The sequence below is a fragment of the Mytilus californianus genome, unplaced genomic scaffold (genome assembly GCF_021869535.1).
Source record: "Mytilus californianus isolate M0D057914Y unplaced genomic scaffold, xbMytCali1.0.p SCAF_6, whole genome shotgun sequence".
Classification (NCBI taxonomy): Eukaryota; Metazoa; Mollusca; class Bivalvia; order Mytilida; family Mytilidae; genus Mytilus; species Mytilus californianus.
This window is the reverse complement of record NW_026262712.1, coordinates 91,016,702-91,030,575: the sequence shown is the minus strand read 5'-3', so window position 1 is coordinate 91,030,575 and position 13,874 is coordinate 91,016,702. Positions and strand designations below refer to the sequence as shown.

Genomic DNA, 13,874 nt, shown 5'->3' with positions numbered 1-13,874 from the left:
ATCAGTATTTAAGAATAAAGGTTAATTGTAATTACATAAAGTGTAATGTCAAGTATTTGTATGTGTTTCGCACCAGTTCTTCTATTTGATATGTTGAAGTTAATTGTTACTTGTTGTTCGTTAGCTTTGATCAGGTTTAATAATACACGTCAATATGTTCGCCTTCCTGAAGTTTGTCTTTTTTTGTCATTTTTAAGAAGGGCACCAGTGGGAAGTGGTTTTCAAACTTCAACTCCAAAAAGTCATTAATACGTTGATTAACAATACAGCATATGAAACAGGCACGCCTTTCTCGACCCCCCCCCCCCCCACATCTGATATTTTATTCTATTTCAAAAAAGCAGAAAATATTCAGTACTCGTGCTTAACAATTGTTTTGTCAAAATTTCCTGCATTTACCTCAGAAGGATTGGGTTTTTTTCATAGTAAATTTCATTATTTTGTTTGCATTGTAATTTTCAAGAATTCGTAACTTTATTAAATGAATTTAAATTTTGACATACCAAGCTATTAAATGAAACAAACAAAGAACCTACGCCAAATTAAAGAGTTTTTTTTAAGCTTTAATGATGGTAAATGTCTCAGAAACCATAAAATACCACTCTCAAGGAACAGGGACATATGTCTTAACAACTACGACATATGTCTTGGGGAATAGCGACATGCGTCTTAACAAACCCGACATATGTCTTGGTTACAGCGACATGTGTCTCAACAAACCCGATATATGTCTTAAGGAACAGTGACATATTCTTACATAACTTGATCATTGAATAAACGATCGAAATATCGATTTCATATAACTACATGTATCTGATACTGGATTGCACTGTGTCGTGAAGTAAGACGGGAAACAAGATTTAACAATTTAATGGTGTCTTTTAATTTTGTTAACCCATTAAGTCCAATGCATTATATCTAATTTTGTTTACATTCTATCTGAAAATACATCAAATAAATTCATTGCATTATTCGGTACTTAATGCCAATCTGTTTATCCTTTTATAGCTTTCTTACTCAACTAATCAATTTTCAGGAAGCAATCTTCGAAGAAATAAAAGTAAGCGAAAACGGAATTTTGAAAGTGCAAATGGATGCAATATAAAACATTCATCTAGTGGGAATAACTTGGCAAAATTTTCTAAACTCTAGCATCGATGTTATTGAAATTACTTCATATATCCCATTGTTATGTCTTAATAAACATGTCATAGTTATTTCAACAAGGGATCCCTGAAATTGATTTCCAGTGACAGAATGGCTTTCTTTTAAATGTAGAAACCAATAGATGTATTAAGATACCCTCCTGAGACCTATTCAAGCCTCCAAGTTATTTTGCTTTTCAAGATCATAGTTGATATGGTGCCTTAGGGATACTTTGAGAATTACAATCATTTAGCATTCATTTCTTTGTCGGTTTCAGTCAGTCATCTCGCTGTTTGGTCTTTAGTTAACAATGTGTTGTTGCGAAGTTTGCCATTTTAATTGAAAGGTCTCGATCTTTTAGCAGTCATAATTGGTTGTCAGTTTTATAATTATTATTTAATGAGAGCTAATGTACAGACAATTTATTTAAAGGTGTCCTAGAATGAGACATCGCTTGAGGACCCCAGAGGACCAATGTCTTGACAGTTTTTAAAAATGGATGACAATACATAAAAGTACTTAGTACACATGCATATAAGAAGAAATGTAGTGATTTGAGTAATGTGGTATAAAATAGAACAAGATTACACAAGAACAAGGAAAAAGCACTGACCCTTGAATACGGGAAAAAGGAGAAAATATCAAATAATTGATACATGAAAAACTAAAACTATGAGACTTACAAAGTAGACCCCTGCTACCCAACTTGTCGACCCTGCTACCCAACAGGTCGACCCCTGCTACCCAACTTGTCGATCCCCTGCTACCCAACTAGTCGACCCCTGCTACCCAACTAGTCGACCTCTGCTACCCAACTAGTGTAGATATGACAACGTTCATGCTTTTCTGCATAAAACCCTTAAAATTATTAGGATCAAATTATGATAGACTATGCCATGATGTAAGAAATAGTCTATGAACTGAAGTTGCAGAAAAAAGATGGCAATCCCTTTTTAGCTATGACAAAGCATGCTTTTTTTTGCTACTGGAAACCCGAATATAAATTAATATAGATAAAACATTAAATTGGAACTGAAAAATATCATACGTTACTGAAGATTCTATGAAAGTGTCTTTGAAATCAACTGTCTGCTTTCAGATCAGTTTCGTATAAAAAAATTAGAAGTACAAACAAATGCATGAACAAACGAACGTAGGACAACAACTTTCATTATGTAACGCTACTTCATCAAGCTGATAGAGTGTGATAAATAACGTTCTCAAATAAAATAAAAAAATAAAAAAATACAGACGAAAGAAGAAAAAATGAAAAACAGATTAAAGAAGACGAACAACCGACACAAAAAAATCAGACTGTTGTTTGTCGCTTTTGTATTCATTTCTTTTGGTCATGATTTTTTTTCTGTCTTTCCTCGACAAATGGTTTTTAAATTGAGGAAGTGATCACTGACAGAATATATCTCTGATAGTGTTGTTACATACATACATATTCAACTTGTTAAATATGTCAAATTTACTAAATTCTAAGACTATACCCCAAAAGCCCAGGTATTCTTTGTCCTGATTATCGATCTTATTTGATGTTATATTCTGGTTTTTGCGTCCTATTTGGTGCTACTCTGGTTTTTTAGTACAATTTGGTGTTACTCTGGTTTTTTAGTACAATTTGGTGTTACTCTGGTATTTTAGTACAATTTGGTGTTACTCTGGTTTTTTAGTACAATTTGGTGTGATTTTGGGTTTTGTATTCTATTTGGTTGTATTCTGGTTTTTGCGTTCTATTTGGGTTTATTGTGTTCTTTATTCCTGTGATTTTTGTTTACCTTGATTCCAAATATTTGGTTCAACACACTAGTGTAAGAAATACATTTTCTAAACGTGTGTCTTGTAATTTTGTATTCATAACCATCGATTAAGCAATAGACATTTTTCAAGTATTGTAACTAACTGTACATGACATGCATGTTGGTATTTTAAATATAAAACTCTAGGATAGTATAGAAAAGGCAACAAATTAAATTAAACATACACAAAATGAAAGGAACGTCTCAAGAATATAATATACTTTTTATTAAGGGACACAATCTCGAATGGTATTTGAATGTCTTACATGAGTAAAGGGCATAAAAAGGTAACGTTTAACAACGCACAGTGTGTACCGACATCGACTGATTCTAATTATTTGTGCTTTTGTAGCATTTCTGCATACAGAATAAATATATAAAAATATATCATTAGATCAGGTTTTCACTCTGCCCATGGGGAAAATAAGAATAAATTAGAAAACTTTACAAAAACAAGGTGTTGTTCAGAAGAAATTGTTTTACAATGGTATTGACAGCTTTTAATACAGACTACAGGCTCCATCAAATCTAATTTGTTTTTTGCATTGTATAAGTGTTTTGTAATCAACATATCTGGTCATTACAATTAGAAACATTGAGAAGTTCTATTTGATGTCTTCACTTCGTCATAATTTAAACCTTGATCTATCATTATTTGTTATACAACATTTCTATCTATCAAACGACGTCTAGTAATTTATAAAACCCTACAATATCTAAGATATTACTTTACAATTATATTATCTTTTAAGGAACGAGTCATGAAGTGTTAAAATTCATTCACGTTGAAGATGCAGTTAAAACAATTAAGAAATTAAGCACAACAAAAAATGCTTCAAATCTCTTTTAATGTGCCATTTTTATGTTGGTTCTGGTGTTCGTATTAGCTGGGGCATGTTGAAGAGCGCATGGATGATTACTGGCTACTGGCAAAACACCCATAAACCGTCATTACCGTCTCCTCGGAGACGCTATTAAGAGTTGAACGATGGACAGTCTGCGGGCTGAAGGCATTCTTACTACCTGATTGGAAGATATTACTGACGCTATCATAATTTTAAACTTCGTTGATTGGTTGGGACAATTCAAACCTAGTAAATGTCCTTTAGCAGGGGTGATCAGTTGAGACATCCAATATGTTAAATAATGTATATAATTAATCATTTAATAGTCTCTCATAATTCTTAATAGAATGGCGCTTGTATATGTTTTAGTATTTAAGCTAATGATATTTTACTGTTAGTTTTAATATACTATATGTTTTATATATGTTTTTCAATATTTTATGTTATACGCAATGTTTAATATGTATATTGGAATGTTTAATGTGATACAAGTGGTGAGACTTTTATAAAATATTGAATCTGAATCTGAATCTGAATCTGAATCCAATACCCCACCCTTTTTATATATATATATATATATATATATATATTGAATGATAAAAGAACATACATGTAGTTACCCTAGCTATCATATATTTTTTACAATAAGTATATATATCTGCACATAGCTATCATTGTTACGCTATTTCATGGGTAGATACTAGTAAATAGATTTGACAAATATCTTAAACATTTACGAAAGTGATTTTAGAGACATATATACACAATCTCTGGTGATTTTAATTGCATCTGTAAAAAAATATCGACATCTGATTAGTTTCAGATTCATTCATCAACCTTGTCTTACATGTATATTTCACCATAATTTCTCGACCTCATGCAATATGATGAAGCTTCAAATAGTGACCTATCCCAGCGACTCATCCCTTCCACTCATTACATAATATAAGTGCCCTCACACACACCTCAAGATCGTTGGGCTGAGTTGGATGTTGTCTAGATCTACATAGCTAGCTCTTCCTAGCAAGATAGCAGACGTTGAAGAACAGAAGACTAAAAATATATCTAAAAGGAAATATAAGAAGAACAAAAAACTACTCTCAGACGATAAAAGCAATTATACATGTATGCTAACATATTTTAAGCAATGTTTAATTTTTATGAATGATTTTAAAGGAGATGTGAAGTATACATAATTAATTTAGACAGCAACCCAATTAAGCAACAAACAAAACGTGACAATTTACTTCTAAAGTTCAATCTACGGTCTTCTTCAATAGAAATGTCATAACAACATTTTAAAATTTTTTATCCTCCAAGTCTAACTATAATAGTATATAGAATAGTTGTGAATATGTGAGCCAATTAGTTCCTGTGAAAAAAGTTCCAGTGGAAGAAATATCACAGGAAATATATTCTGGGAGAACTTTTTTCACAGATAATTTCTATATGATTTGTTCAATCTCTATAAAATAAGTTCCACAATTTACCTGGTGAAATAAGTTCTGGGTTTGTGAAATTTGTTCCTTACATGTACCTAGTGATATAAGTTCCGGAATGTGAGATTTGTTCCTTACCTGGTGAAATAAGTTCCTTGTCTGTGAAATATGTTCCACTAGCTATACAAGTTATCTTTTATACTGAGCACTGTTATCAGTGAGTTTAAAGTTATAATTCAAGTACATTATAAAAACATGTATCATATTGATAATGTAATAAATAAAAGGTGTAAACATCCAATATGGATTCAGTGGAGTATAGCAAAATATTTAATTATAATTATAATATCCATAAAAAAAATACCCAAATGACAATAATTTAATTAAGCAGATAGGCGAAGAATAAGAAAAATACGTCAGAAGTTTTGTATAGATCAATCATTTATTTATTAATATTGCAATTCAACATATGTTACTTCATATCAGAATTTGTAGACAAATTGTCTTCACAGAGATATGTCTCACCCTTTTGTAATTTTGATTATGCAAATGTTGAAATTAAAATAGCAATACTTTAACATGTTTCATAAGTTATGCAAATATTCAAAGTCAATGAACCATGAAGAGGAGGTGAGGCTATATAATCTCCATGGAAACGATACTTGCAAATGCCAATAAATTTGCATACCAAATATCGTTGACTTTGACTTAACATTAGCAGTTCATCTTAAACTGATCTAATCACAAACTAATACATGTAAACTAAGCAAAAGTTTCTAAGTCGATAGACCATGATTGAGGGGGCGGGGCCAAATATTCTCCATGGTAATGAGATGTGCTAATGCTTATACAACTGAATACAAATTAACATTTGCCTACCCTAAATGGTTCCCCTTGAACTGACCTAATCACAAAGACTTCAATGTTGAGTATTACATTTGTCAGGTAAAACTATAGAATTTGTTGCTTGATATAAAGTTAATGCACCATGTTAATCTATAACACCCGGAACTCATTTAACATTTAGAAAAAAATTAGTTCCGGAACAAATTTTACAGTGCTGGAACATATTTCCTTACAATATATATTCCGGGTATAAATTTTCTGTGATATTTATTCCGGTGGAACATATTTCCTATGAAATAAGTTCGGGCGGAACAAACGTTACGCCAGAACAATGTTTTTGTTACAAAAACAATCTTAATAGCAAAAAATAATTTAGACATTACTTGAAACTATGAGCAGGGTCCGGAACAAACTTCTTATGTTTGTTTTGAGGTTTATTGACTATTTATACTAGACATGCTATATGAGAGAAAGAGAAATAAAAAAAAAATATAAATTTAAAAGACGAAAATACTGTTGGCATTTTAAAAGATTATTCTTAATTGTATGTTTTCTACAAGAATTGTAAAACAAGTATAAACATACATATACTATGATCATAAAACAAAAAGACATTTATATGTCAACATACGAACGGTCTCTCACAAAAGATTATGTCAATCCAGTATGTCAAGCTTTTAAGGGTAAGTATGATAAGGGCCCTATTCCTCATCCAACATTAAATGGTATAGTAAATAAATATGAAGATATGTACAAGTAAAACAATAACAAAAGATACAGTATCAAGCTGTATGCTTAACAAAGTTTTTGGTCAAATTTGCTGATTCTCTTATGTTGATGGCCTCATAGTGAACTTATAATAGCTTTGCAGAACTTATCACCTTCTTTTTAACCAACGACGTCCATTATAATTTGAAAAAGAATGGCGCCGAAACTACTATGTTTTGAATTTCAGGCGCTTACGATAGGTCTTATATAACAAATTACCTTTTCGATGCCTATTATGAAGGAAAAACTTTCAGGTGGAAGCGGTCATACTTTTCTATCCCAAATAAATAAGCAAACAACTTAAGAAAAAGTCGAACAACTCCGATATCTGTTTGAAAAAAAAATCGATAAAAAGACATTACCCCTCCATTTCCAGTGTCAATACTTTCCCCAAAAGAAATTGGTAAATCTAAAAAAATGGATAAGCCTTTTATAATTTTTGTAATCCACTACAATTTACATACAATTCTGAACGAATTAAACTACAAAGAGAAAACATTTTCCACTTTCATCAGCTATGAGACGGCTAGCTTTTCAGAAAAGCTATTACTTGTTAACTTGTTGTACCTCACTTCTCTGGTCGATTAATGAGTTCCAGCCTGCCTGATTTAGCTCATCTATCATTTAAACAATCAATACAACAGACGTAGAATGAAATCTACCTGATAAAAAATACATGTTTCCATCGATTTGAAATGTGTCATTTTATGCCAGAATTCACTGGACGGTTAACTTAAAATAGAGAACCATTAACGAGAAACGTGCGAACACAATCCGTATATCAATTCGTTAAAATTCATCAATGTCGGAAACATTTGAACTGTTTGTAAGAACAAAGCTGCGGATATTATTTTCCATAGTGAAAACGTAGAATATCTTTTACATAATAGAAGCTTTTGAGTGTCTAATAAATATTTTTTCTCTCAGTCAATTAGATGTAAAAGTATTGATGCGCGCTTGATAAAAAGCTTTCCACCGCGGCTTATTTGTCGATGCATTGTGAAATAATACTCTTCTCTCACGCCTTCACGTTTTGAACAAATAGATCGATTTTATAAATCTCGGGTAGATACATTTACGTCGTGTTTGAAAAGAGGATTTTAAAAACATCAATAATCTTTTTATAATCCTACTTTATTTTCAATAATGCATTGATATTGTTGAAAGATAAACTTCACATCAAAATCATGGTTTTCCCAATACTTTTTAGTTGAAAATCGACGTGAAATATGAGGAACTGGGTAGTACAAAGCATAAATAACTATAAAGTACTGAATGTTTAGGATCTTGAAAGGTTTTATTCACAGTCGAAAGTGTGATAAGGTTAAGCACAGTTGAACCTTCAATACGACGCATCGCAGGGATTACATGCAACAATTTGTTGTGTAAGATAAACATATAAAAGATGATTAAATAATAATGATATGCTTCTGGTTCTCCTCTCAAGATTCCAAAATTAGAGATTCCATAGCAGTGTAATTTTCATTTTCAAAAAAAGTTTTTTGTATGACTGAAAGTTGTTTCGCCCTATGACCAGACAGTATACTCAATCTTACTGCCATCCTCAATCAAGCACAAAAACTTGAATTTGCATAACTATGTTACACGCCAATTCCTTATACAACAAAGATATAAAAAAAGAATAATGCTAGTATTGCTTTTCATTGGCTATTAATTCGTATAATTTACAAAACACCTGCTTCCAGGAGAATTTGATTTATTTAGACGATTACATGTCTCTCCAATTACTCATAAAAGGCTGTTATATATGAGAAAAAAATGTCTTTAAAATAGGTAAAATAAAATCATCGAGGAGGTTTAAAATGGGACAAAACTTCATGAATTATATATATACATTTTGTATATCTGAAATGAAGCAAAGCTGTATAAATATGGTCTAGATAGGCAAAGGGGGACATTTGTTGGCACTTAAAACACCACAACATGTTGTGCCTGTTCGTCTGGTAACCTGGGCCTACCACCATGTGTTGCTGTCTTTTTGTATGTTTATTTTTTCTGGTTTTGTTGACTAGGTATGTGTTTGGTGATCACTTATCCTTTATTTGTATATGTGGAGGTAAAAATTCCTAACATTTGAAAGATAGTCGGCTTCTATTAGGAGTGTATTTCTTTGATTTTTTTTGTGAATTTCTGACTCATATCGTCTACAAATATAATTTAACTCTGTTATAGGTCATAAGGTAGAGTTATAATATGGTAGACATGGTGAAAACTTCATTTAAAGTTCCACATTATCATATTTGCACCAAATAGGGTGTACTTGTATAAATTGTAATTTATTCATATTACCCCGCACCTGTGTGTGTTCTTCGACGCACACATGTAACGTTGTCGACATTTAGCAAAGCAAAGAGTCGCGCTCAAATCGTCCCTTATGGCCATCTTGAACTTTCAATGAGGCGTAGACGTTTGCATAATTCTTATGTCTGAATGTGACTATGGAATGAAGGGCAGCGCCATTTTGCTTTGTGTTTTATCAAGTGTATGAAGGGGTGGCATGTATTTTACTCTTTATATGAATACAAATAGATGTGGAGTATACACCATTTAAACAGCAATCCAAAGGCACAAACAACAAAAGACATATAGAAGTCAATTTACAGTTGTCTACAATAGATAGATGACTATAGCATATGTCAAGAACTGATGCCAAACTGTAAATGATCCCGAATCTAAAAAGCGAATTTCTCAAATTAAACGAAAAAAAAACACCAAACCATTATCTATTGATATGACAAAAAAACGTTTCGTTCTTTACCATTGATCATAGGCAATAAACAGATAAACCAATTACGTCAGGGAGTGATTCCAACACTTACAAAAATCGAAATATCTTACAGAATTGGTGCATTATAAAAACTCGCAAATACATCTTAACACTGAAAAATATGTACGCGAATTTAATTTATAAATTTATTATCACAAATTCAGTATTATTTTCTAAAAATAATTTATGAGACCATAAGACGATCTGTTTCTTATTATGTAATTCAAGAATTCACAAGACGTATTTTACTAAATATTTATATGTCTATTTGAGAAAAACAAATGCGTATATTAAATTTATTTGATGTATGAGTATCATCATTCCGAATGTAAATTCTATTCACATCATTCTTGATGGATATCAGAAATTCTATTAATTAAATAATGTTCGTTTATATTATTATCAATATCATTGTCACGAATATTTTCTTTTTTCTATATACTTTTGAATAAAGTTCCAGTATACTTCTGCAAAAAACAACTAATTAGCATGAATAAATAATTTAAGAAAACTAGACATACCTCGAAATAGAAGATTTTGCGGAGGATGCGGCATCTCTTGCTGGATAGATGATTCTTTCCTTGAGTTGTTGAAAGTTTCCAAACGGCATTACTTCATATATTCACAACTGTACAACAAATGATTATAAGCAGAAAAAGTTGCAAGCAAATGCTAAAATGTGAAAAAGGAGAAACAAATGTATGTCGTCACAGATAAAGTCCTCTTGTGATGTAGTGAAAATCAAATTATTCAAGTTCCGCCGCCGTAGGTGTTACTGGTTCTATTTGAGAAGATGATTCCAGTCCGATGAAGACCAACCAATCAAAATGCGAGAAAAGCTTTAAAATATTCATGCGCTACATTCGTTTTCGTAAAATAGTTATTTTATTTTAGTTCACACAAATAGAGGAATTCAATCAAACGGTTCGTGAATATTGGTAGAAAACAATATAACTCCCGTGGGTCCATTAGTAAATTAAATTTCACAGAGGCAATTCCTGCAGTGGGAGGAACGGTTCTTTCTAAGCTGATTTAGTTTGCGATGAGTTTTTCAACATATTCCACTATCATTATATTCACAAGAGAGCGTTGTAATAACAATAGGGCAGTATTGATCGGCTTAATCTGACTTTAAAGGTAAATGCAACAGATACTGAAATTTACATCGACACTCGTCAACGAAAGCAGACGAGCTAAATGCACGCGACATTCTGCAATCCTCGATTTGATATATTTGATTTTCGTGATTTTTTTTCGTTGAACTTAATTAAGAACATAAGTATTTGTTTTAGCGGTGACATTTATTCTAAGTTTATTAAAAGCTGAATTTATTTGCTCAGATAGATTTATTGGAATTAAACCTCATTTAACTATCCTTTATATCGTTTTTTAAGTACAACACTTTTCATAATGAATGAACGATAACGCTTGGGATTTTTCAAATAAAACGAGTGCATATTTCCCCCAAAAGTTAAGAATAATAAAATATAAAACCCTCCCCCACAAAAAAAAACCCCAGATAATCGTTCATTATTGTATTTGTTTGTGAATCGAATATTTGATTGAATTTTGTTTATCCATCAAATTGTCCGTGTTCCCATTGAACACACATTAAAACAGTGCCTAAAAGGCGCTTCTACGTACGTTTCTAAAAATACATTTTTTTTTGTTTATGTCATTTCTGCTTTTTGGTATAATTTTTTTTTTATTCTATCATTTCTGTTTTCTTTAATATATTTTTGATTACTGTTTCCTTTTTCTTTAATATATTTATTTGTTTGAATTGTTTCATTGAGATTTCAAGGCAAACCTCTGTGATTCAAACAGCGTCTATAACGTCTAGCTAACAATTATCTTGATCTTCGTATGGGGTACAAGCGTTTGCGTGCTGTTGTAGGCCTCATTGTGACTTTGAAATACAGAACAGGATGTGCGTGTCAGCAGTTTGTATCTTGAATTAATACACCATTTACTCTTTTCCATTACAAAATGCATTTCAGAAATTGTCAGGAGCCTGTAGTTCAGTGGTTGTCGTTGGTTCATGTCTGTCATATTTGTTTTTCGTAAATTGTTTTGTTATAAATTAGGCCGTTAGTTTTCTCTATTGAATTGTTTCATATTTTTCATGTCGGGGCCTTTTATAGCCGACCATACGGTATGGGTTTTTCTTATTGTTGAAGGCCGTACGGTTGCCTATAATTGCTTACATCCACTTCATTTGAACTTTGGTGGTTAGTTGTCTCATTGGAACTCATACCATTTTTATATACATTGTATCATGTGTAGTGTTATTGGATCGTGTTTGTAGTTTTTTTCTTCTCATGTCTTGAAATACGAACTTTTTTACACAGTACTTTTTGTACGTGTTGTTAAGCTCATTCATAAAGTCTGTTCAACAGAAATATACACTTCTACGCAAAATCGTGGTAATCTACTGTTTGTTTTTATTATTAATAATTAAAGCCTCGATGTGATACTTTGGGGAAAAATCTCATTTTAGAAAACGCAATCTTTTAATTAGCTAAGCACTATTTCCCCCAACAGTGAGTTAAGCAGGCTAGTATTTTTTTGTTTTGGTCATACTACATTCGCATCACTTAAATATATTTTTTAGGATTTAAACACTTTTCCCATGTGGAAGTGTCGAGCGCCAATATCATATTTGGACCAAATGCTCATTGAAGAATAAAAATATTTTAGCGAAAAGCTTTTTACGTGTTCATTGACTATTATTTATATTCTTGTATTAAAAGATTATACTTTTTTAGCAGTTTTAGTAACTTTTTAGACAAATACCTTTTTGACTCGTTAAAGTCCGTGCAGTGACCTCTCAATGTTCTTGTTCTAGCGATTTTGTCTTAACAACTTTAATGGTTTACATTTTTTGCATTTTCATGCAACATTGATAGCAGTGCATATTTGTTATCAGATTCAAACAATTCGCTGTTTCAGAATCTAATGCATTCTGGGTAATATTTTCAAAAGCGTACAACAAAACGTTGTCATTGGTTTAAAACGTTCTAAACAATGGAAATTCAACCAATGACGTAACGCTATTTTCATTTTTGTGTACGTACAATGAGATTACCCATAGTGCTTTAGATTCTGAAAAAGACGTATTGCTTTGATATACTGGTATTATATTGACACTAAAAGACGCACGGTTTTCTGTGGATTTTAAAATGCAATTTGACCGTAAAATGTCGTTTTCTGTGTTTTCTAGGCGCATTTTTACAAAACGTACATGATGAAATTCAAGAATTATATGTCGTTTTTCGTGGACGCTGGTAAAGAAACCATGTCCGGAAATATATCATTGGTTTCTTTAGTTGTTAAGTACTATGTGCTGCTTGTATCTTATTAATTGAAAATTGGAAACGCTCATACAAACAAAGCATGTTAATACCTTAAAATGTGAATAATAGGAGATATGAGATATCCACACAACCACCAAACTAATCGCCATGCAGTTTTTGTTGGACTCGAGCATCACTGATTGTCTAAATGCGCATCTGGCCGGTGCAGTAAAATTGGTACGGTCGAAGTTATTACTACCACTGAGTTGATACCTCTGCATGTCGACTGTTAGTCCCCAAGGGTATCAGTAGCACAGTAAATAGTATTAGCATGACAATACGGATATTGTTTGATTATAATTTGTTGTTATAAAATGTTGGAAACTATTTTATATTGCGAATATAACTCCCTCATGTAAAGCTATGGTGTCTTGTCCAGATTTGGCTATACTTTAGGTCATTTTGGTTTGATCAGCTCTTTAACGTTTGTATTAGATTTTGTTTTTTTTTTTTTTACATATTTTGACCTCGAGCATCACTGGAGAGAAATTGATTGTCGAAATGCGCATCTGTAGTAGTAAAATTGGTACCGTTTATGTTATTAGAAACTCAAGGACCATGTGTCTAACTTGGTATTCCATTGAGTAAATAAGATATATTTAAATAATCAACGAACGTTTTAAATGTTTCTTAGGGCAATTACATTGCAATTTCTTTTATTTTCCTCACATCAGATTTCATCAACATCATACAACACAAACAACAAAGATAAACAATCAAACATACTTAATTTTGATAACACAATCACAATTGATAAAATTAATGAAAATTTCATTCTGCATATTTATTTCTAAATGCGTATTTAGGAGATCGTTTATAAAAAGACAAAAAAGCATGTTGTATGTCCAGCAACTGGTCCTCAATATAAAAATGTGGAGACG

General features: G+C 31.7%; 1 protein-coding gene across 2 annotated transcripts in view; it reads right to left on the bottom strand.

Annotated features, from left to right (window-relative positions):
* The window catches only part of LOC127704519 (vesicular glutamate transporter 1-like), a 62,246-nt gene extending 51,718 nt beyond the window's left edge, over positions 1-10,528 (bottom strand). Inside the window, exon 1 of one of the 2 annotated variants that reach the window (XM_052208610.1) lies at positions 10,159-10,528. In XM_052208610.1, coding sequence (XP_052064570.1) covers positions 10,159-10,247 — 89 coding nt within the window. In that variant the 5' untranslated portion in view covers positions 10,248-10,528. Of the gene's footprint in view, positions 1-5,373; positions 5,447-10,158 lie in introns of those variants that run through there. The other variant, XM_052208611.1, reaches the window with a different exon arrangement.
* Between the last annotated feature and the right edge of the window lie 3,346 nt (positions 10,529-13,874).